This window comes from Chrysemys picta, chromosome 22 (assembly GCF_011386835.1).
Source record: "Chrysemys picta bellii isolate R12L10 chromosome 22, ASM1138683v2, whole genome shotgun sequence".
NCBI lineage: Eukaryota > Metazoa > Chordata > Testudines > Emydidae > Chrysemys > Chrysemys picta.
Window position 1 is genome coordinate 3024068 of NC_088812.1, and position 23542 is coordinate 3047609.

The 23542-nt window shown below is 62.8% G+C and overlaps 1 protein-coding gene across 3 annotated transcripts; it reads right to left on the reverse strand.

Annotated features, from left to right (window-relative positions):
* Positions 1–356: 356 nt before the first annotated feature.
* On the reverse strand, positions 357–22067 carry HOOK2 (hook microtubule tethering protein 2). 3 transcript variants are annotated; one of them, XM_065576573.1, is made up of 22 exons: positions 21855–22064; positions 17925–18010; positions 17440–17512; positions 16954–17004; positions 16324–16456; positions 15773–15840; positions 15558–15620; positions 15286–15366; positions 12501–12649; positions 11457–11597; positions 10435–10636; positions 10133–10243; positions 9806–9893; positions 7653–7722; positions 6751–6888; positions 6484–6571; positions 4248–4282; positions 3984–4066; positions 3607–3710; positions 3091–3198; positions 1978–2049; positions 357–1763 (listed from the first exon to the last, which is right to left on the reverse strand). In XM_065576573.1, exons 1-22 carry the CDS (start codon positions 21963–21965, stop codon positions 1596–1598), a joined length of 2223 nt encoding a protein of 740 aa, XP_065432645.1. In that variant the 5' UTR covers positions 21966–22064; the 3' UTR covers positions 357–1595. The 3 variants fall into 3 exon arrangements, with proteins under 3 accessions (XP_065432645.1, XP_065432644.1, XP_065432646.1); XM_065576572.1 differs by lacking the exon at positions 21855–22064 and having other exon boundaries at positions 17925–18581; XM_065576574.1 differs by lacking the exons at positions 357–1763; positions 1978–2049; positions 3091–3198; ... (1 more) ...; positions 3984–4066; positions 4248–4282 and adding an exon at positions 4289–5701 and having other exon boundaries at positions 21855–22067.
* Between the last annotated feature and the right edge of the window lie 1475 nt (positions 22068–23542).

Here is a 23542-nt window from a genome sequence, read left to right on the forward strand (position 1 = left end):
CAGACACTAGTTATTAGGTAGATTACGGTAGCACTAGCACTATGGGGGCGTGGGCGCTACCGTAGTACACCTAGTAATCCGTGGAGACCTGCTCTCAGACCCTAGGCACTACCTTAATACACCTAATACACAGCCCCCATAAAAAAGGGGTCCTCATCCAAATCAGGGATGCTTCCGCACTACCGTAATACACCTAATAATCCATGGAGATGAGCTCCCAGCCCCTAGGTGCTACCATAATACACCTAGTTACAGCATCCAGAAAAATCCATACGGCTACCGTAATACACCTAATAACCCATAGAGACCTGCTCTCAGACCCTAGGAGTCAGAGTCTCAGGAGACGGATCCGCAGGAACGATTCTAGCATCTTTATTGGTAGTGTAAAGATTCCGGACGGGAGCCAAGGTGCCCCCGGGCCCTATTGCAGGCTGCCCTAGAGTAGAAAAATAAAAGACCCACAGAACCCCTCCCCCGTCCCAGTTTTACAAAATATACAGTTTGCGTCTTAAAACCCCAGCAGCGTTTGGCTAAAATCACATTCTAAAATGAAATAAGAGCAGGAGGAGCTCAGGGCAATCTGGACCCCCCCCCCCCAACATTTAAAAATAAAACTCAATCCACTTCAACCCACACCAAGCAGAGGTAAAAGGACACATCACTTTACAACCAAACGAGGCTGGGCCGAGCGGCGTCTGAGAACGGACACAGAACCCCCCCCGCGCCGGAGAACAAGGGGGGGTTGGGTTTGTAGTGCCTGACTCTGGGACCTGTCTGGCTCCCAGCGGCCGGGAGAGGCGTTTAGTGTTGAAGGAGAGGTTTGAAGCGGCTCCTTGCCGGTAGCTTTAGCGTCTCAGTCCAGGCCCTGGCTGGCGGGTTCTGTTGGAGGCAGGGAACGGAGCAGAACCCGGGCAACAGGGATCCCGGATCCCCGAGGTGAAGCCTGGGACCAGGTGGCACCTGAAGCCACAGCAGCTAGGAACTGATAAGGAAGCGGGGAAGTCATGGTGCGTGAAGTTGCCGGGAGGGAATTATGAAGTGGGCAGGCCCAGCCCAGAGGCTGTGAGCCATCTCCCCTCACCCACGGGCACTGGCTAGGTGACATCAAGCAGCAGAACCTGCCCAGCCCCCGACGCCCACAGGGGATGGGACCGGCCCTGAGCGCAGGAGCTGTGGTGCTGGCAGAGACCCCCTGGCATTCAATGCCCTCGTGTTCGGCTGTCTCGCCACGTACGCCCCGAACACGAGCCAGCGCCCCCGCCAACCGCCACGGCCACTGACTGCCAGGTGCCTCGGCAGAGGGGCTCGCGGCGCTGCGCTTGGGAGAGTGGCCAAGAAGGGGTTAAAATTCAGGGGGGTCTTTCAGAGGAGGGAGGGAAGGAAAGGGACCAGCCCAGGGAGTGAGTAGCGCAGGCCGTTCTAGCCCATCTCTGGGGGAGGGCAGAGGCAGGGTTAGCCCCTTGCTGCCTGCATTCCGCCCCCCCCCCATAAGAGACAGATGGCACCGCAGGGGGTGGATGCCACAGGGCAGCAATGGGCAAGACCCTCCCACCCCACGCAGCCCTGGAGGAGGGTAGGAGTGGGAGTGGCTCCGGTCAGTGCAGCTGGGGGGGCTTGTCTCCGTACTTGGCCAACAGGGGCTGGGTCCGGCCCAGATGCCCCCTGCGGGCGTTGGTGGCCTGGCGCTGCTGGGCCAGGAAGGACTGGGCGCTGCTGGAGGCGGCCGATCGCTGCTCCGTGGCTTGCTGGTGGAGCGCCATGCCCTGCAACGGGAGGGGGGAGGTCAGCGAGGGGGGCACTGGGACAGCCCCTGGGCACTGCCTGGCACAGAGCTCAGCTCCCACCAGCAGGGTTTGGCCGACCCGGGGCCAGCGCTCACCTCAGCGGGTCTGGCCCAGCCAAGGTGCTGTGGGATTAGGCTGGCACCAGCCCCCCCCCCCCGACACACACACAGCCTGGCGCGGCCCCTGCGCTCACCGTGTTGTACCAGGCGCTAATGATCAGCTTCTCTTCCTGCTCCCGCTGGGATCTCGTTTTCTCCAAGTTGGTCTGGGGGGGGGGGGGGGGGAAGAGAAATGAGGGCGGGTTAGGGGGGGAGGCAGAGCCAGGCTGGCCCCTGGGGCCCAGGCTGGGCATATGGGGCACTCCTCCCCCCGGGTTTGGGTCCCAGAGGCCACATGGGGGCCTCCTACAGCCTTCGGCTCAGGGCCAGGCCTGTGGGAAGGTCAGACCTTGGGAGGGGAGGAAGCTGCAATGGGGGGAGGGGGGTCCCTTGGCTTCCACCTCTAGCCCCCAACCCAGGCTGCTGGTTCAAGGCATGTGGCCATGGCCACAGGTACCCCCCTGCCTGGGACTGGGTCCCTCCCTCCGGCCAGGTGGGCTCAGCGCAGCTGCTAGCGGGCCGGGCAGTGCACCCCCCCCCGCCCCCCAACTTGCTGGCTGCCTCTCTCGCCAACGGAGCCCCGCGCTGCCCCACCCAGGCTCCAGAGGGTCCTTCCAGGGCAGCGGGCTGGGGCCAGCAGCTGGCACGACCCAGACCCTCCGCACCTGGGATCAGATCATCCAGTCTGGCCTCCTGGCTGGCCCAGCAAGCCCAGCAACTGGGATGAATGGGGGGTGCCACGGGCAGGTGCCACCAGTGCCAGGGAACGGATTAGACACGCCCAGATGACCCCCACAGGTGCCCCGCGCTGCAGAGAGGGTGACCCCACAGCCCAGGCAGTGGATTTTCTGGCCTCTTCTGACCGGTGACCAGTCTCCAACTGGGGCCAAACCCTGATGCTTCAGAGGAAGGCAACCCCCCACCCCTCACTCCCCCCAAACACAGATGTGCTTGGCAGGGGAGGGGGTTTCCTTCCTGACCCCTGCAGATGACCGCTGAAGCCCTGAAGCATGAGACTGGATTCCAGCCATCATCGCGATACAGAGCTACAGGGGTCGTGAGGGCAGCGGAGACAGTTCTGTCCTCCCCCGGCCCAGGAAGGAAGGCAACTAACCCCACAGCGCAGCGCCCTCCAGCACAGCCAAGAAGGGCTCCGGGGCAGGGGGCCCCAGGTTAGTTACTCCCCCACCCTGGTGGCAGGGCCTCACCTCCAGGTGATGGATCTTCACCTCCTTCTCCTGCAGCTGGTTCTTTAAGGCCTGGATCTCAGGGGGTGTCTTAGATGGCGGCTGCTTGGGGTGCAATGTCTTAATGACCTGGAATGGAGGGGATACAGTCGGGGGTGTTACCGGGGCCATCCCCCTGCCCCCATCCCAGGGGAGACCCCTCTCCCCCGGGGCAGGACACCTGCTGTGGGTGTCAGTGCTACCCAGAGGGGCCCCCCCAGAGCAACACCCCTTGTGGGGAGGTACAGGGAGCCTGGCCCCAGTGGCTGTGGGGTGACAGGGCCCAGCCCTGCAGCCCGGCCATGGCTTGGGCCACTCGGGAGCAACCCAGGGAATGGAGCTGCCACAGCCCGTCCCCAGCCCGGGGCTCTGCCCCAGCCCAGCCCACTAGCCCTGCCCCAGCCCGGGGCTTTGTCCCTCCCCAGCCCACTAGCCCTGCCCCAGCCCAGCCCACTAGCCTCACCCCAGCCCACTAGCCCTGCCCCAGCCCGGGCTCACCGTGCAGGCCTTGTCCATGTAGCGCTTGTAGCGCTCCTCCATGGCCCTCATGTCCTCGTCCTTCTTCTTCAGACACTGCTGCAGCTCGTTGATCTTCCTGGCGGCTGGGGAAAGGGGGGGGGCGGCATCAGAAGGGGGCCCACTCCCACGCCCATGTGGGGAAACAGAGGCACGGAGCCACCCCCCGGAGCGCCTGGCTCCCAGTCCCGCACTGCTGCCAGGAGCTTCACCCACTAGGGACACGCCGCAGACAGGGCGCGGGGTGGGCGGGGGAGCGTCCGAGGGGCCAGCCCGACCAGCTCCCCCTCTCCACCTCCCAGTCTGTACCAGAGCCTCCCCCTCCCCGTGCGTCCGCCCCTCCCCCCCAGCCCCCATACTCGTGCTGTCCACTTTGGGCTCCAAGTCCTCGATGTCCTCCCGCTTCTTCTGCAGCTCCGAGTGGGCCTGGTGCAGCTTCTCCCTGGGGCGGGGAGGAGACACGGGCTGTCAGGTGCCCAGCGCCAATCTCCCCCCAGATCCGCCTCTCAGCCCGGATACCTTGCCCTTGCTAGATCCCCGCCCCCGGGACACCCACCCCAGCGCCCCCCTGTGGACAGCTCACAATCCCGACACCCTGAAGGCCCCACCCCCCAGGTACTCACAGATGCTCTTCCAGCTTCTTCTTCAGCAGGCAAGACTAGGGAGGAAGAGGAGGGGAGGGTGAAGATCAAGAGCCCAGACCGCGCAACTTCCAAGGGGGCTGCCACGCTGCCGGGCCCCAGCGTTCACGGCCCCTCCCTGCTCCGGAGAGCTTTGGGGGGGCTGAGCCGGAGATGGGCCAGCTGGGCCCTCCCCCACCCCTGCTCAGCTCCCCCAGACCAGAGGCAGGGGCGGCTCCATTGGCACCAGAGGACGTGGGACAGCCGACGCCACCTGGGGGGGGGGAAATCTGGCCCTTCCTGCTCTGAACCCCAGTGTCCCGGCGCTGCGGACGCCCGAGGGGCTCCTGGAGTGACTAGGATCAGCCTCTGACGCTCCACGCTGCAGGGGAAGCCAGGGCCATGCATAGCCCCCGTCAAACTCTCCTGTCTCTAGTTAGTCACTCGACGCTGTCCCCACCCCGGGCCTGACAGAGCAGAAGCGATTTTACGTTGATTGAGCCAGCGCAAAAAACCAGGGGTTTAGATGCCAACCGTCGAAAGAGCGTCTTAAAGCCAGTTTGCAGCAGCTGGCAGCCAGACGTAACCGGGGGGGCGGCTGTGACGGAGCTAGGACCCGGCCGTTCAACTCACGGGCTTAGCGCCGTCTAGACAAGACACAAGCTGCGATTTTCTGGGCTGCTGTTTAGAACAAGCGTCTCCATTTATAGCTAGGCCTGGAAGGAGTCGATTTGGTGCCGGTCAACGTCAAATTCACCGTCCACCCCGCCCCCAACGAGGAAATCCCGCCAGAGATAATCCCCAACGTACTGACAGGCCAAGCACGAGAAACGTGGCTTGAGAGCTTGTCAGACCGGGATCGAGGAGATTTACAGGGGATCTGTGGACAAGTTGTGTTCTCGAGCTTCCGCTTTGCGAATCACAACGTCCGCAATCGGTCCGACCCCTCGCCTCGTTTCCCGCAACTGGGAAAAGTTAAATGGATAAAAAAAATTGAAATTAATAAAAAAAAAAAAGGAGGAGAGAGTTCTGCCCAGCCTATGTCTAAATCCAGGGCTTATAATACGGCTCCCGGCGGACGCCGCTGGGTAGCCAAACGGGCTGGAGGCAGAGGCTGTTCCGCAGTTTCTCTTTCGATATCCAGCTCGGTGCAATACACGAATCTCTCCCAAGGGAGGTTAATAAGCCAGGAAGCGAATTAAGCAGCAGTAACAGGCTACGAGTAACAGCCAAGATTTCCGACAGCAACTAGCAGTATTTTTGGGGGTCCCCCAACTCAAGACCCCTTCTAAACCGCCCAGTTCCCCCACTCTCAGGAAGGGCTGGGCTTCCACCCCGGAGAGCAGGTGTCGTGGGTTGGGCCCCCAAACTCGCCATCCCCTCACCCAAGCCATAGGAAAGGAGCACAGAGAAGCAAGGTGGATTTGAACGAGGGGCCGGTCGGTACTTACAATGGCCTGGAGGGGTAGGGGGACAATCAGCCAGTGAGACAGAGAGGGGTGGGGGAAGAGAGAGAGAGGTGTTAGCGTGATCACGGCACAGAGTTGGGGTGCGGGGGGCACACGAGATCGCTTGGACGATTTCACACACAGAGGCAGCAGCACCTGGGGAGGAGGCGGCCGGAGGATAGCAGCGAGTGGGCTCCCATCCCCCCCACAGGGGATCCCGAGTACAGGGGGTTCCCTTCCCAAGAACGAGAAATCAGGGGAGACTGGACCCCATTCCAGCTGCCTCCTCCCCCATCATGCACAGATCTCCAGCCCCCCCTCCCCCAACAGTGCTGTGGGGCAGACCACGCCCAGCCGCTCAAACCCAAGGGCACCCCCTTCCCCCACCCCCCAAAGCCAATGCACCGGGTGGCAAAACTACTGCAGGTGCACTCGGCCACCCGGCAGCCTCTAGCCAGGGTGGAAGAAACGCAGGAGACCTTATTCCAAGTTCTCACGTTCGGCTGGGCGCCCACGTGGGAGGGGTGCAGCCCCAGGGGCCCATGCCCGCATACCCCAGGCTGAGCAGAACGAGCCGTTAGCGGCTCTTGTGGCTTCGGCATGGGAAAGGGATGGATCAAGGGGGACAAAACCCATCAGTCACGGGAGAGGGAATCTTGCCGCTCTGCGTCAGGGCGCGTGGCCTGGCACTGCCAGTCCCGAATCTGCTCCCAGGAGGCGGCTCAGGGCCGCAGGGCGACGGGGCAGAGGTCGGGGAAAGCCATGTACAGCCCGTCCTCGGCCAGACTCACATCCTCCGCCTTGGTGCCCTGCTCCTGCAGGGCCTTCTGGAGCTCCTCCACCTGGGCCTTCAGCTCCGAGATCTGCTGCTGGTGCAACCTGGAAAGGGAGGAAGGGAGGGGGGCTAGCTGAGCAGGGGCAGTGGATGGCATGACCGGGACCCTCCATGGGCTGAGGCTCCCACCCCCTTTAGCTGGCTGGGGCAGCCGGGACCTCAGGTGAGAAGTTTAGGGGAGGTCTCAGCCTCCCTAGATCAGCAGCTCCCCCTTGCCCGTTACCTCTGCTGGGTCTCCAGCCGGTTCTTGGTGCGGTTGGATTCCTCCAGCTGCCCCTGCAGCTCGGCCAGCTGCTCCCGGTATGTCGACTCCTGCACGCACAGCATCTTGTTCTCGTGCTGCAGGCGCACGATGGTCTCCCTGGGGTTGGGGAGAGGGGGGAGGTCAGACGGCCTAGGGGCCCCCCAGCCAGCCTTCCAGCCAATGCCCCTGCCGCAGCCTGGGGTGCAGGTGCCGCCCCTGGGGGACTACAAGTCCCAGCATGCAACACTGGGTCTCAACCCAAGAACCAATCACCGGCTTGGCTTGAGCTGCAGCATTGCATGCTGGAACCTGTAGTCTCCCAGGGGCTGCGGCTTGTCATTGGGGCATCTACAAGCCACCCTTTGGCTACTCACATCCCTCTCCAGTAGCTAGGGGACGCCCCAGCAAGCGGGGGGAGGGGGGGGCGGCAGATGGCCCGGGTGGGGGATGCACGTGGCTCTTCACAGCCGGCCCTGGGGCAGGCTGGGAGACCCCTCGCTAAGGCGGGAGGTGCAGCCATGCTAAGAGCCAACACTTGCCCCCCTGCCGGGGCGCTGGGAGTTACCCTCCCTGCTGCGGGGCACCAGGCAGCCCGGCTGTGCAGCTACGTGCCCAGGATCGTGCCCCCCTCCAGCCCCAAAAAGTCACTGCCCCGAGGAATTTAACCCCTTCACTCCCGGCTGCGCAGACAGCTGGGAACAGCTCATGCGCCTGAAGGTCAGCAGCAGAGACCTCCCCCCAAAGGGGACTAGCGAGATTCTGCAAACACAACACACCAAGAGCTTGACAGGAACCCCCCCATCCTCCCAAGGGTACGGTGGCCTAGAAGTGCCAACACAACCACACCCCTCTAGCCCGACAGTTGCAGGGCGGGAGCCTACTTGAGTTCAGTCGGCAAGATCTCAGCGGCCAGGTTGTCCATGGGAGAAGAGGCTCTGTCCAGCAAGGCATCTGCAAGAGGAAGGAGGGGGTATGGGGAGGGGGGGTTATATGGAGGAGCAGGGACCAGCCCTGACTTGGCAGATCTCTACTAGCCCCAAGCACGGGGGTGGGGGGAAGTTCTCCTCTGCCCCCGGCCGGGACTAGGAACGCGGAGATCCCAGGCTAGGGTCACAACTGGCAGCCTCCTGCTCTGGGCTCACGGCATAGGCAGAGATTTCTGACGGCGTTCACGCCATTGACGGAGCTGGAACAACGCCCCCCGTTCAGTGGGAGAAAGTTGAGCCCAGGTCATGGCCGGCCATTATCTGCAACAGCGGCCAGGGAGGAAAGAGAGAGGAAAGGAACTCCCCCAGCGGAGAGCTATGAATATCTTGCTTATGTGGGGCAGGGTCTCTTTCCTACTGTCCCCCCTCCCCCAAGTTAGTTTATGTGCAGTAGCATGGGGGGGGCTCGCTTAGGAATGGGATACAGTCTGTGTAATAGCCTATAAGGGTGCATGCACTCTTCCCCACGCTACCCAAGTTCTTGGATTCAATATCTTGTGGCAATGAGTTCCACAGATTTTGCATCAGTTAAAAAATAACCAATGAATTAGAGTTGGTCAGAAAATGGGGGGGGGGGGGGGGAAGACGACAAGGGGGGGAGAGTTTCAACTAAAATAGATTAAAGATTTCAGGGGTTTTGGCCAAAATATTTCAGATTGAGAAGTGCCACTGCAATGCCTCACGGGAGTTGTAGTTCAGGTGTCTTGTTCTACCATTCGGGCTAGGCTCCCTGATGGGACTGCATGTCCCCCACGAGGTGAGACCGTGGTGCATCATGGGAGAAGTAGGCTGCCTGGGGAGCCCAGCCCATGGAGGAAAATAAGGAAACAGAACTATACCTACAGGTCTTCATTCTTCTCTCTCGGCCAGGTTCCACAGCTGGCCCACTCTCCCATGATGCACCTTGATCTCGCCTCACAAAGAGGGCAGGTGGGTGCATCATGGGAAATGTAGTTCCAAGGAGCTCGGCCCATAGAGGATATGAGGACCTGAGGAAACCAAACTTCAACTCCCACAAGGCACCATGGCGGTGGCACAGCCAATCCGCCTCTTTTGACTGAAATACACAATTTTCCCACGGAAAGCAGGTGCCTGTCCGCCCAAACTTCCCTTCTCCACAAAAAAAAGTGACTAAAAAATGGTGACCAGCCCCACAACAGGCACTTCCAACAAGGAGCCGGATGGAATTCCATTCTCCAGGCCCTCACACCCAGCTGACGAAAAGGCAGTTGGAACGTTCCCAGCGGGAACAGGCCGTGCTAAGGCGAATGGAGGTGGACGTGCCCTGCTGGTTACCGCTCGCCTTCCATCAGCTGATAAGCTGCTGTGAGATTGTGGCTGACAATGCAGCTTGTAGTCAAGGAGGAAGAAAAAAAAAAAAAAACAACCACCAGGAGGTTCTCGGCTTGTTGGTGGTGCAGATTCCTGGCCTAGGGTGTGGAGCTGAGTCACGTGGAAACGCAGCTTCTAATCAAGGCCGTGACTGTCCTTGGCTTTATTCCTGATCTCAGCGAATTGCCTGAGGCTAGACCAGCCCGGTGCTGGTAGCTGCGTCTCCAGCTCTGGGCCTGTTTGTAAGGGCTCTGAATTACAGCGAGTCCCTGGGACAGCGGGTTTGGTTTGAGCTGCAGTTAGAGCAAGAGGTTTTACAGCTTTTTAAGCATCACGCGGTTGTGGGCGCTCAGCACCTCGGAAAAGTCAGACCCTGGGTGGCATGAGTCAGATCCCCAAAAGTCTGAGCCCCCCCGTGCCAAACAGAGGCAACTTCCCAGCACTTATGGCTTCAAGGGAAGCCTGAAGACGCCCCAGTGCAGGGATGGCTGCCTGAGTCTGCTGAGAGCCTGAACCAGCTCCGAGAGGCGCGAACTGACATCTCGTTAAGGTGTTGGCGCGAACCGTCGTTATGTTTCAGCGCTGAAGTCTGTCCTCTCCCTGCTTCAGGCCAGGCAGGAGAGGGGCAATTGCAGCAGGAGATGCAGCCGCTACTCCTGCCCCCAAGTCCCCCCCACAGCCCCAGATGGTTCCTATTCCAACATGGCTGCACCCACCTGCTTGGCTCAGGCACGTCTGCTGCACTTGGGCGCATCTCAGCTCCTCGTTGGCCTCGCGGAGGGAGTGCCGCTCCTCAATCAGGCGCTGCGGGGGGAGCAGCTGGGGGTCAGCAGAACCCTTCACCCAGGCGGAGAGCAGGATCGCCTCGCTCCCAAACCTGGGACTCGCCTTGCTCCCAAACCTGGGACTCGCCCTGCCCGGGCGGTCGGCTCTAACCGCTATGTGCCACGCCACTCCCCTCCCGGAGCTGGGGATACCCGGGAATTCCAACTCCAGCCCCCCCGCCCCCAGTCTCCCCCTTTAGCCACTAGATCCTGCCTCACTTCCTTCTCCTTCACCAGCGCCTCGAACTTCTCCTTCAGGTTCCTGAACTCAAACTGCCACTTCTCGGCCTTCAAGGCCTCCTCCGAGTGTTTGCTGTGCAGCTCGCGCACCTGTGGGGCGACAGGGACGGGGTTCGATGCGGCCGCTGCTCCTGGGCGCAGACCAAGGTGCCCCCCGGATGGGACGCCAGCAGATGAGGGAAACCCCCTCGCACCCCGCAGAGAAGTGGGGACGGGAGAACCTCTGCTGGAGACGCCAGGCCCCCCCACTCCGCCCAGGGGGCCCCAGCCGCACCGCCCACCTGTCTCTTGTGGGTCTCCAGCTGGGAGCGGACGGCGTTGGCTTTGCGCAGCTCCTCCTCCAGCTCGCAGGTGCGCTGCATGTAGACCGTGTTCCGCTCCTCCAGCAGCCGCACCTGCCGCCGCAGGTCACCCAGGTCCTCCAGCTTCTTCTTGTAGGCGTCCACCGCGGCCTCCAGCTTGCCCACCTTGTCCGAGGAGTGCCTGCCAGGGGCAGGAGGAGCTTGGCCGTTAGCCGGGGGCCCGGCATGCAGTGTACATTCAAGTTCTAGCCCCTCTGTGGCTGCCGCAGATCACCGGGTTATTGGGAGTGGGCCAGGGGAAGAATCCGCTGCGCCCTGGCTCCCAGCTCAGCCCCGCACTGTAACCCACTGGACCTCAACCCCCCTCCCCCAGAGCCAGGAGTCCTGGAAGGACCCCGACACGCTCTCCACTCCAGGGAGAAGGGCCACGCTGGGTCAGACCAACGGCCCATCTAGCCCGGTAGCCTGTCTCCCGACAACGGTCGGCGCCAGACGCTTTAGAGGGAACTAAGAGAGCAGAGCGATTCTCAGTGGCTCCGTCCCCTGTCCCAGAGATTTAGGGACACCCAGAGAGTGGGTGGTTTGAACAGCTGCTGGGCCCAAGGCCAGCAAACCCAACCCGAGGGCACAGTCTTGCCTTGCTCAGCGGGCCAGCCGTGCCTCTATCCCCATCTGGTGAGCGGGGAATCCAACCAAGACTCCCTGGCACCAGAAACCCAGCTGCTCCCACCAGAGTTAGAGGAGTTCCTCCGGTAGCTAGCAGTAGTAGGCTCTTATCCTCAACGTGGAGTGCTCTGTGCACACACAGGGAGTAGGAGAAGAGGAGAGAACAACATGCCCTTAACCAGTGCGATTGCGTCAGAATCCCGCCGGGGGAGACTTCCTGCCTGACCCTTGCCCTGGGGCATGAGGATTACCCCCCACCCCATCTTAGGGTGCTCTGGTTACCCATCTGCTGGGCAGGTGTGGGGGTGGGAATCCCATCAGACCAGGGCTCTCACCTCAGCACGTCCATCTCATCCTTCAGGGCCTGGGCCTCCTCGGCCAGACTGCTCAGCTCCTCGTTCCGATGCTGCAGCTCCTGCACCTCCCTCTCCAGCTCCTCGCAGCGCGTGCGGAAGTCCTCCTTCCCGCTCTCCAGCCTGCACGGGGTGGGCAGCCCCAGGTGAGACGCCAAACCTAGCTCCCCAGCTCTAACCCCTCGGCCCCACTCCCCCTCCCCGAGCCGGAACCGAACCCAGGAGTCCTGGCTCCCCAGCTCTAACCACTAGACCCCACTCCCCCCCCCCCCCCCTGAGCCGGGAACCGAACCCAGGAGTCCTGGCTCCCCAGCTCTAACCACTAGACCCCACTCCCCCCCCCCCCCCCCGAGCCGGGAACCGAACCCAGGAGTCCTGGCTCCCAGCTCTAACCCCTAGGCCCCACTCCCCCTCCCAGAGCTGGGAACAGAACTCAGGAGTCCTGGCTCCCAGCCCCCCTGCTCTAACCACTAGACCTCACTCCCCACCCCACACACACCCCGAGCCAAGAACAGAACTCAGGAGTCCTGGCTCCCAGCCCCCCTGCTCTAACCACTAGACCTCACTCCCCACCCCACACACACCCCGAGCCAAGAACAGAACTCAGGAGTCCTGGCTCCCAGCCCCCCTGCTCTAACCACTAGACCTCACTCCCCACCCCACACACACCCCGAGCCAAGAACAGAACTCAGGAGTCCTGGCTCCCAGCCCCCCAGCTCTAACCCCTCGGCCCCACTCCCCCTCCCCGAGCCGGGAACCGAACCCAGGAGTCCTGGCTCCCCAGCTCTAACCCCTCGGCCCCACTCCCCCTCCCCCGAGCCGGGAACCGAACCCAGGAGTCCTGGCTCCCCAGCTCTAACCCCTCGGCCCCACTCCCCCTCCCCGAGCCGGGAACCGAACCCAGGAGTCCTGGCTCCCCAGCTCTAACCCCTCGGCCCCACTCCCCCCTCCCCGAGCCGGGAACCGAACCCAGGAGTCCTGGCTCCCAGCTCTAACCCCCTAGGCCCCACTCCCCTCCACCCCCACCTGAAGGTCTCCTCCTGCAGCTGCGTGATCTGAGCCTGTAACAGGAGCAGCCTCTTGCTGCCCGTATCTGACTCCAGCCGGTTCTTCTGCTCCTTCAGGGTCTTGTTCTCCAGGGTCAGGCTGTTCTTCTCTTCCACCAGCACGGAGATCTGCGGGCCGGGAGAGGGCGTCAGAACCCCCGGGCGGTGGGGACCAGGCGATACCCCTCGGCCCCCCTCAGCACACTGACCTTTGGATTCGGTGTGTCCCGGAGACAGCTGCTTCCGCCCACCCCATGCTCGGTGCACTAGCGCGAGTGGGGCTACACACAGGGCTCCTCCCAGACCAGTCAGAGCTGGGGAGGGAACCCAGGAGTCCTGGCTCCCAGCCCTGTGCTCAGACTGGGCCTTTGCAATGCAGAATTGGTGAACTCCGGGCAGCTTCCACTCCACAGTGGGGCCCTCGGACCCACTCCGATGCACCCAGGAGCGTCGTACCTGCCAGCGCGGGGGGATGGCTCAGGACTCGGCTGCGTGCCCCCCCGCTTCCTGGTATCCTGGATTCAGGCTGCCTATGGCCACACTTACACCACAGCCTCCCACCCACAGGAGTAGACTCTGGGGGGGGGGGATAAGGTTCCCCGTTACCGGCTCCCCCCAAGGGGGTCAGAGCTCCCCTAAGCCTGGCATCTGAGTTAGGTCTTTGACTCTAGGCGTCGGGGTGGGCTGTACCCCTTTGTGAAAAGAATGGATGGGGATACAAAATCAAGGCACTCCCACCCTTTCAGGGCAGGGTCACCGCTCACCAGGGGATCAAGCCCAGGGCAGAGGACATGGCAGGCTGCCTGGTACACGCCTTGAGTAGGTGAACCCAGATACTGGATGTCCTCTACAGCTAGGGAGCAGTGGCACTAGCCGGTCTAACTCTGGCTACCCTTGTTAGACACGCAAGCATCCAGTCCCCTCTTCTGAATAGCTCGTGGCCTCAACGCCGTCATGTGGCAGTGAGTTCCACAGGCCGACGACTGGGAAAGAGCACCTTTCTGTTGATCTGCGAAACTGGAAAGCCATCAATTCAAACCAGAGCATCCCATCACTCTGGTGCTGCTGGAGAAGGGAGAGCAGACGCTCTCCACCTCACTACTCTACCCCAGTTGTTTTAGATTCGATTTATCACGGCCCCCCTCTTACTGCAGCTCATCACTGAGGGGCAGCCCGCTCTTTCCACAGAGAGTTTTCCCAGGCCTCAGATACTTCTAGTCCCCTTCCTTGGAACCCCCATAATTCAGCAATACACTTGTAGAGACGTCGACCCCCCAGGGAGTCCCCCAGGCTTTGCGGAGAGGGGCAGACAGTCTGGAGAACAGAGATCCGATCAGGAGCTCTGTGAGAACGTGAGTAGGTAAGTGAGCCGTGCCAGGGCCGTGTTAAGCATTTCTCAGTTCCGTGACACACATGCTCATGCAGAGGAAACGAACGCGACGGGCGGCACAGCTTTGTCAGTAGCTCTGTTATCGCAGGGGGAGAGAGCGGGGGGTGGGGGCGAACGGCGAACTCACCTTCCCGCAGGGGAACCGCGTCTCCGGGGATACGTTAGCACCTTACGGGAGCAAAGGGGGCGGTTTATGGAGAGCGGGCGGTTGGGGGACCACTGTGCTTCGCACCGCAAGGTGGGGTGGGGGGGGCTCTTGCTACATGAACATCCCTGACCCCCTGCAACCGGGGAGCGAGGATTCCCCCATCTAGCCTGGTGTCGCATCTCCACCTGGTCAGTGTCAGGGGCTTTAGAGCCACCCAGGAGCCCGACTCTTCCCGCCCCCTCCGTGCGCGCACACAGCTGAGGAATCGCTAGGATGGCTACAGAAGCTCAGCTACCTGGGGAACTCCTCGCTGCAGGAGGCATTCACAGCACAGAGCTGGGTTTCCTTCTCCACCCCCCGTTCAGTTTGCTGCCTTCATATCACTGCGGATCCGTTCTCACATTAGGGGGTGGAGGTAAACAGGAGCCTGATTGCCGTATTGCTGCTAATACCGGGTTTCTCCGGCCACTTGCTATGCCTCACCTGGCTCTGGGATAGCCATGTTGGACCCCCGAGGGGCAGGGAGATGGCCAAGGTTGCACGGCCGCTCAGTGGCAGAGCCAAACAACAGGACCCAGCCGGGCAATCTGTGCTGAGGGCACCCCCCCAGAAGGCCTGGGTTCGATTCCTGGCTCTGCTACCCGCCTCCCTATTGGAGTCACTTCATCTCTACCTCAGTTTCCCCCCTCCGAAGCAGGGGGAACAGTCCTTCCGTTCCCCCCACCCTTTGCTCGGCTACGTAGATTGAGCAGGGACAGCTGCTCAATGCACGTACAGCACCAAAACACAACAGGGCCCCAGCCGTACAGAGAAGGCAGGGGTCCTGACTGAATCCCTCGCCAGACTGATAACCTGCCCCACCCCTCCCAAAACACACCCAGCAGCAGAGCTACACCACTGGGGGGGGGTGGAAGATGCAGAGGCCCACACACCACGCAGCCCCGGAGCAGACACACTGCAACCACAAGCCAGCCGGGGAGGAGACACCCAGAGAGCGCAGACGGGACCATCGGGGGGTGGGCGGGTTCCTCGGACCCACACGACAGCTGCTGCAGCAGGGATGGAACCGGGGACGCCCGGAGCCCCTACGGCTTGAGCTGGAGTCTCAAGGCTCTGGAGCCAAGAGAGCAGCTGTGGGCCGGGCCGAGACACAGCTGCGTTGCCTGGGGTCCTTTGGAAGCCGGCTAGTCACCCCCCAGCCCAGAGCCAGGCCGGCGAGGAGCCCACCTGCTGCTCCAGTTCCTGGCAACGCTGCCGCATGTCATCCGGTTCCTCCAGGTCCTCGCTGAGGAAATAGTACTTCCGGGACTGCAGGACAGAGGGGCCACGTCAGAGAAGGGGAATCACACAGACAGATCCCAGCCCGGCACCTTTCCCACCCTGCGGGGGATCAGGAGCCCGGCAGCCAGAGACGCTCCACACACCCCCTCCTGGCAAGTCATGGCCACAGCCCCAGAATTCTCCCTTCTTTTACAGGTGGGGAAACTGAGGCACGGTACCTGGCTATCGAAGTTGCCGTACGTCTCGGAGGCCAACGTGTCCAGTGGGTCCTTGGTCATCAGCTGCAGGAGAGAAAAGGTTACGGATGTTCAGGAGGCGGCTGACCCATGGGCCAGCACAGAGCCAGGCGGCGGCTCCACGGTGCTGGTTTGCACTGGGGGGGTGAGAGAGCCCATTGTGCCCCCCCACCCCCACCCAGCCGGCCCCAGCTCACCTCCTGAATGGCCGCCATAACCACGTGCTGGATGGACTCTTCCAAGGTCATGATCTGCTGGACGTGCTCTGGGACGGAGGGAGGGCAGCCGCTGAGTCTCTGCCCCTCTTCCACCTGCCCCCCCTTCAGCATGAACCCCCCTCCCCCCGACAGCCCGGGGGCCAACCCCCGTCTCGGGGGTGCGGATGCCAGCCCCCCACCCACGCAGCATGGGCACCCAACCCACACGGCACAGACGCCCACATCAGAGCCCTCTGTGCCAGGCGCCGTGGGGCTGAGGGCAAGAGCAGGAGCCCCCAGGGTAATTCCACAGAGGGATCCCTGTGCTGTGGGGCGGAAGGATTTTTTTTTGGGGGGGGGGGGGGGAGGAGCTGGGATTCGATCCCCTCCCCTGCACTAGCCACGCTTTTTGGGGACCCCAGAATGCCACCTTCCAAAAATCACATGCAACAGAGCACATGGAGAGACACCCCCCCCCGGGCAGGGAGTAACCACCTGCCTCTCCCCCGCCCCGAGCCGAGCCAAGCCCCCCCCGCCCCCCAGTCTCACACCTTGCTTCTTCTCACAGCTGATGGCACACCCCAGCACCAGCTGCAGCAGTTTCCCCAGCTCCGAGGTGTCCGAGAACTCCCCGATCAGGTTGACGTCGGGCAGGTGGCGCTCTGAGATCTGGTGACCCAAGACCTGGGGGAGAGATGGAGGGGTCTGGAGAGGCGGGGGGGGGCCCAGAGACACCCCCTGCCCCTCCTCCCTACCTGCTCGAGCTGGCGCCCAAGGGGGTCAGGGCACAGACCCACCGGACTGTGGCTTCCAGGCTGACCTACCAGAGCCCCCCCGGGCCAGGCCTATTGGGGTAATATCCAGGGAGAGTGAGGGCACCATCCAGGGGTCGTTGGAATGGGGCCGTCTCCCCCCCACCCCCTCAGAAAGGGCAGTGTGGCCTAGTGCACAGGGCATGGGCTAGGAATCAGGACACCTGGGTTCTAGTCCCGGCTCTGCCATGGACCTTGGGCAAGTCGCTGTCCCTGTGTGCCTCAGTTTCCCCTCCCGTCCTGTGGGACTCTAGACCACGAGCTCTGCAGGGCAGGGGGCTGATCTCAGCTGGGGCCCTGTAGGTGCTACCGTAGGACACCTAATAGCCGCCCCCCCCACCTTCCCTCTCCGGAGAGGGGGACACTCACATCTTGGCAGTACTCCAGCACACTCTGTAGGATCTTTTTCAGGTTGCTCACCTGGAAGAGAGCGTTGCAGGGTTCTAGTGCCGCCCGCGCCGGAACCAGACAGGACCCCCCCGCCCCCATCCCCCGGCTGGGATCTCACGGGGGGCAGTGCTGAGAACCCACCACCCTGCTCCGGCGGCTGCCAGAGCACACCGGCGCTCGGCCTGGGGGGGGCACCACGGCTGGCTCATAAGCGGGGTGGGGGGGCAGCCAAGCCCCCAAAGAGGATGGGACCAGCCAGCTGGGAAGTTGCAGAGTGGGGAGGGGCTTCAGCTCCCCCACCCCAGGGCAACTTCCTGCCCCCCAGTTCCTACAGTCCTGGGGGAATGTGAACAGACTGGGACTGCCCACACCCAGCCCCTCGGGCCTTCGCAATTGGGTGTGTGGGGGGGTGAAGGGATAGTTTAAAACTCCCCCCCCCCTCCCCATTTTAAGGGAGCCGGTTACCTTGAGCCTCCAGTTGTCGCTGGTGTCATCTTTGATCCGCAGCAGCCAGGCCTCGTTGAACCAAGAGGAGTCTCTGAAAGAGAGGAAGGGGCGGGGCAGGGCGGAATTGGGGGGGCATGGAATGGGGGGGGGAGGAATTCCTGGCCTGACTGGAGCAGCTGCCACCTCGGGGCAGGATTCAGTTTCCCTGCTGGCCGCCCACGCCCAGGGCGGGGATCTGGAATCTTGCTAGGACAAGGGGCAGGAGGGGGGGCGGACATGGGCATCAGCTCCACTGTCCTTCCGACAGGCCCCTTGCTCCGAAATCCTCGCCCCCTCCCTCCCCCGGGAGCCCAAAGCACCAGAGAGCCAAACCCAGTCGCCTCCGGGGCTGGTCAGAGAGGGATGAGCCCCAGTCAAGCACCCCCCCACCCCCCCCGTCAGACCTGCCATCCACTCTAGCGTTAGACGCCTCCCGTCTCTGGGGGGTGCAAGCCGGTACTTACATCCTGTGCAGGACCTGGGCAATGGGGACCCCGCTGGTCAGATCCTGGTAGGTATGGCACGGAGACGGGACGCCGAAGGTCTGCAGCTGGGGAGGGGGACACAGAGGCGGCTCAGTGAGGCAGGGAGCGAATGAGATTTGCGGGGGGGGGGGGGGGGGGGGGACAGGAAAAGCCGCCCAGAGACCCAGCAGGGGTAACCCCGCATGCCAGGCGAGCGGCCGGCACAGAGGATCGAACCTGGGACCTCTGGATTCATACTGCCAGAGCCAGCTTGTCACCATCCCTCCCTCCCACCGGGGAACACTCCAGAGCAGGGGCAGTCTATGGGGCTGACAGTTCGGGACGTCCAACCCCAGCAGAAGCTGGAGGGAGACACAAGGAACTCCCCCACCCCCAGGGCAGCCAGCCAGCACCCCCGCCCTCGGGCAGGTTCAGAGCCAGTGCCCCCTAGAGGGGAAAGGCCCCATAGCCCAGCTCAGGTGTCACCCAGAGACAATCCAGATCCTAGTCGCTCACCCTCCCCGTGGGCCGGTCGTGCCCACTTCCTACCCCCCAGAACCGGCCTTCCCGGCCGCGGGGGCACAGACCCACCCTCTCCAGCACACTGCACAAGACAGGCAAGGAGGATCCCAGAGTTACAGCCTCCCCCAGATCACGCTGGGCCGAGGGATGGGACCAGCCACCCTCCCACACTAATCCAGGCGCTGTAATCCTCCCCTCCATCCACCCCCTGCCCCCCAGAAATCCGGCACCCCAAACCAAGAAGGAACCAGCCGCTCCCGCAGCACCCGAGTAGGATTTCCCATCCGGGCGGCGACAGGACGCTCAATCCAGCGAGCGCCTGCCTCCCTCTGCATGTGGCAGGTTCCCACTTAAACCTACCCCCAGCCCCCTAGAGAGACCCCACTCCGGCCTGGGACCCGGCTTCAGTTTCTAGCCACCTGTTCCAGATGCTTCCCTGAAACCCCCCCTCCCGCTTTGGGGTGGTGCTGGAGGGATCTAACTTCCAGTGTCCGGCCCCCCCTCACCCCGTGGCAGGAGCTCCCAGCCAGCCCCACTGCCAAGCAGGGGCCCAAGGGGCAGATCGGGCTACAAAGCCACAGGGCAAACGGGGGCAGGGCCCCTTCATTCCCTGCCACTTCGGAAAGGGGTAGAAAACACCCCCTTCGCCCCAAGCAGCAACAGCCCCTCCCCGGCTGGCTGGCTACAGACTTAACCAGGCAGCATCAGGGCTCCTGTGATCTCCAGGGGGCCAGACTAGATAATCTAACAGTCCTTTGCAGGCTCCCCCTCGCCCCTGCCCCCACACCCCAGCCCGTCCCCAGAGGACCCCCCCCCCATGCCTCCTCCTCCAGCCCAGGGGCAGTTATATGTCTCTGGTGCCCCCACGGCCTCACAACGGTGGCCCTATGCAGCTCCCACCCCCATGAACTTCAGCCACGCTGGGGGGTTCTCAGCGTGCGTTCCTGTCTCACCCGGAGCAACTCGTTTCATAGAGGGGCCACTGAGCGGTCATCGGCTGGAGTGATTTTCTGTCGTCTCCCCACCCCCAACAGTTCAGAATCAATGCCCAGGAGGGGGACGGCCCCGTGTCCCATTCCGGACCCCCTGAGCCACCCAGCCCCCTTGCCCTGGGGCCGGATCAGAGCCTAGAGGGCACAGGCCCCATACCCCCCACCCCCTGAGCCATACCCCATTCCCCAACCCAGCACTACTGCCAGACTCCCCCCAGCCCCAGGCATATTAACTGCCCTGCTACTGCGGTGCGGTCATTAGTTAACGGGGTTATTACGGCGGCCGAGATCAGATCGTGATGCGTACAGCTCCTAGCACACCGCCAGGAGCAGACCCCGCCCCGCGCCGAGGAGCTAACCATCGACAGGACGTTTCTGCAGTGGTTTATGACTGAGGTGCAGGGCAGTGACTGGCTCGCCCGGGGAGTGCTACTGGGGAGGGGCGTTAAAAGCCTGCTCCCAGGGCAGAGCTGGAGGCACTGGTGCTGTGTAACTGCCCGGGACGGTACCAGGGGGTTGGGAAGGGTCTGGCTGGAGCCGCCCCAGCTCAGAGGAGGACCCCGTAAGACGGCCGAACTGGCAGGTGGAGCGTGTGAACCCGGCACAGGTCTGCAGGAGGCAGACAAGGGGGCGAAGCAGGAGCGCTGCAGCCCAGGCCCCGTGGCACGCCCTGAAGGAAGCGTGGGACCCCTTGGGGGCCTGGCCCACTGACAGGGGTGCGCCAAGGGACCGTTTAAAAGTACTGCCCTGACCCCTGGATCCGTGACTCCAAGGTGGGGGAGAAGCACAGAACACACAAGCCCCAGGCGGCAGAGTCCCCGTGGCCGGATCTCCCAGCGCCCCAGCAGGTCTGGCCGGGTTTTCCCAAAACACAGGACTTGACGGGGGCAGCTTTGATCTCCCAGCTCCATGATCCTCCCTGGCAGGGCTGGGCAGAGACACGGGAACGGCGTAATCATGGTCAGGCTGGGCCGCCTTGTCCCCCACCCCCATTTCTCTCTGGTACAAGTGACCCTGCTTGTCGTGCCACCAGAAGTATTAGCCAGGGCACCGCTGCAGGAGGGAAGCTCACAGCGCCAGAGTCCGTGGCTTCCTGCAGACCTGTGCTGAGTTCCCCGTTCCGCCCGCTGCGGGATGGGACGAGAGGGATCAGTTGTTGGGGCCTTGGGCTGTTTTCAGCCAGACCTCTCGGCCTGTTCACCCCACCCCACCCCATAACCCCTCCCCTCCCGGATCTGCCCCAACAGAGCTTCCTAGCCCGCTGCGCTCCCCGGGTAGCAATCCCCAGACGAGCCAGTCGCTGCCCTGCGCTCCAGAAAACGCCCCGTCGTCCTGGGGGCGAGACGGAGTCACACGGTGGGGGGCAGTCCCTGCTTGGGTCAGCGCTCCCTTCGCATCTCCTGCTCCAGCGAGGTGCACAGGAGGCTGTGAACATCAGCAGGCAGTGCCCCAGGGTGCTGGGGGGAGAGGGGCAGAGAGGACATGGGGGGAAACTGATGGGTCTGGAGCACTGTAACAGGGCCTGATGTAACACAACCGCTCAGGTTGTGGGCATGGTACAGTAGGGCTTGAAGGGAGGAATGGGATGTGTGGGTCTGGAGGGATTGGGGGGGGGGTTGAGCATACAGACTCCCCCCTCACCCTACACGGGGGGGGGGGGGCACCCCACAGGACTGGAACTTGGCTGTGACACTCAGAGGGGCAGGGTGGATGGGGGGGGGGGGCAGGAGTATAACCTGTGCACAAGAGGGGCCTGCTTGGGGGGCATTGCCCATAGCAGAGAGCTGGAGGAGACCCAGCCAGTACAGACCCACAGCACCCAGGGCAGGGGAAAAGGAGGGAATGGGGGGGTGGAACTGCCCAGGGTTAGTCCCCCCCCAACTCATGGAAAGGACACAGCCATAACCAGGGGCAGCCCCCCATTCCCAGCTCCTACCCCCCCACAGCCCAGTCGCCTCACCCCCCCTCCCACAGCCGGGGGGCAACACCCTCCTCTCCCCCCGCCCAGGGCCCCCCCCAGCCTGGGGCCAACACCCTCCTCCTCCCCCCCCCCCCGCCCAGGGCCCCCCCCAGCCTGGGGCCAACACCCTCCTCCCCCCCACCCAGGGGCCCCCACAGCCTGGGGGGCAACACCCTCCTCCTCCCCCCCCCCGCCCAGGGGCCCCCCCAGACTGGGGCCAACACCCTCCTCCTCCTCCTCCCCCCCCCCCGCCCAGGGCCCCCCCCAGCCTGGGGCCAACACCCTCCTCCTCCCCCCCCCCCGCCCAGGGCCCCCCCCAGCCTGGGGCCAACACCCTCCTCCCCCCCGCCCAGGGGCCCCCACAGCCTGGGGGGCAACACCCTCCTCCTCCCCCCCCTCGCCCAGGGCCCCCCCCAGCCTGGGGCCAACACCCGCCCAGGGGCAGCCCCCCCTCACCCAGGTGAGCAGGGAGCCGCACAGCTCCGCCTTGTCCACGCTCATGGCTCCGGCCGCCCCCCGGGGCCAGGCACGATCCGGCCGCCGAGCGCCTCGGTCCGCCAGCACCATAGACACCGGGACCCTTCCCGCCTAGAGCGACCGCGCCTGGCACACGTCGTCCCCTCCGCCCACAGCCGACATCTTTAGCCCGGGCAGGCGGCGCTCTAGCGTAGCGCTGGGCTGGGAGTCTCTATGGCGAAAGGACGTTCTAGGGACGTGGAGGGTTGTTCTCTATAGTCTCTTTGCTGGACATTAGAGGGGACTATTTATCATAGAATCATAGAAGATCAGGGTTGGAAGAGACCTCAGGAGGTTCTAGTCCAACCCCCAAAGCAGGACCAATCCCCCACTAAATCATCCCAGCCAGGGCTTTGTCAAGCCGGGCCTTAAAAACCTCCAAGGAAGGAGATTCCACCACGTCTCTAGGTAACCCATTCCAGTGCTTCACCACCCTCCTAGTGAAATAGTTTTTCCTAATATGCAACCTGGACTTCCCCCACTGCAACTTGAGACCATTGCTCCTTGTTCCGTCATCTGCCACGAATGAGAACAGCCGAGCTCCATCCTCTTTGGAACCCCCCTTCAGGTAGTTGAAAGCAGCTATCAAATCCCCCCTCAGTCTTCTCTTCTGCAGACTAAACAAGCCCAGTTCCCTCAGCCTCTCCTCGTAAGTCATGTGCTCCATCCCCCTAATCATTTTTGTTGCCCTCCGCTGGACTCTTTCCAATTTTTCCACTTCCTTCTTGTAGTGTGGGGCCCAAAACTAGACACAGTTCTCAAGATGAGGCCTCACCAGTGCCAAATAGAGGGGAATGATCAAGTCCCTCTATCTGCTGGCAATGCCCCTGTTTACACAGCCCAAAATGCCATTAGCCTTCTTGGCAACAAGGGCACACTGCTGACTCATATCCAGCTTCTCGTCCACTGTGACCCCTAGGTCCTTTTCTGCAGAGCTGCTACCTAGCCATTCGGTCCCTAGTCTGTAGCAGTGCATGGGATTCTTCCGTCCTAAGTGCACGACTCTGCACTTGTCCTTGTTGAACCTCATCAGGTTTCTTTTGGCCCAATCCTCTAATTTGTCTAGGTCTCTCTGTATCCTATCCCTACCCTCCAGCGTGTCTACCACTCCTCCCAGTTTAGTGTCATCTGCAAACTTGCTGAGAGTGCAGTCCATGCCATCCTTCAGATCATTAATTAAGATATTGAACAAAACCAGCCCCAGGACCGACCCTTGGGGCACTCCGCTTGAAACCGGCTGCCAACTAGACATGGAGCCATTGATCACTACCCGTTGAGCCCGACAATCTAGCCAGCTTTCTATCCACCTTATAGTCCATTCATCCAGCCAGGGCCGGCTCCAGACACCAGCCCAGCAAGCAGGTGCTTGGGGCGGCCAAGGGAAAGGGGCAGCACGTCGGGCTGTTTGGTGGCAATTCAGCAGTGGGTCCCTCTCGGAGAGAAGCACCTGCCGCCGAATTCCCGCCAAAGAAGAAAGCGGCGCGGTGGAGCTGCCGCTGGAGTGCCACCGATCACGATCGCGGCTTCCCCCACCCCCCCGCCACTTGGGGCGGCAAAAACCCTGGAGCCGGTCCTGCATCCAGCCCACACTTCTTTAACTTGCTGGCAAGAATACTGTGGGAGACTGT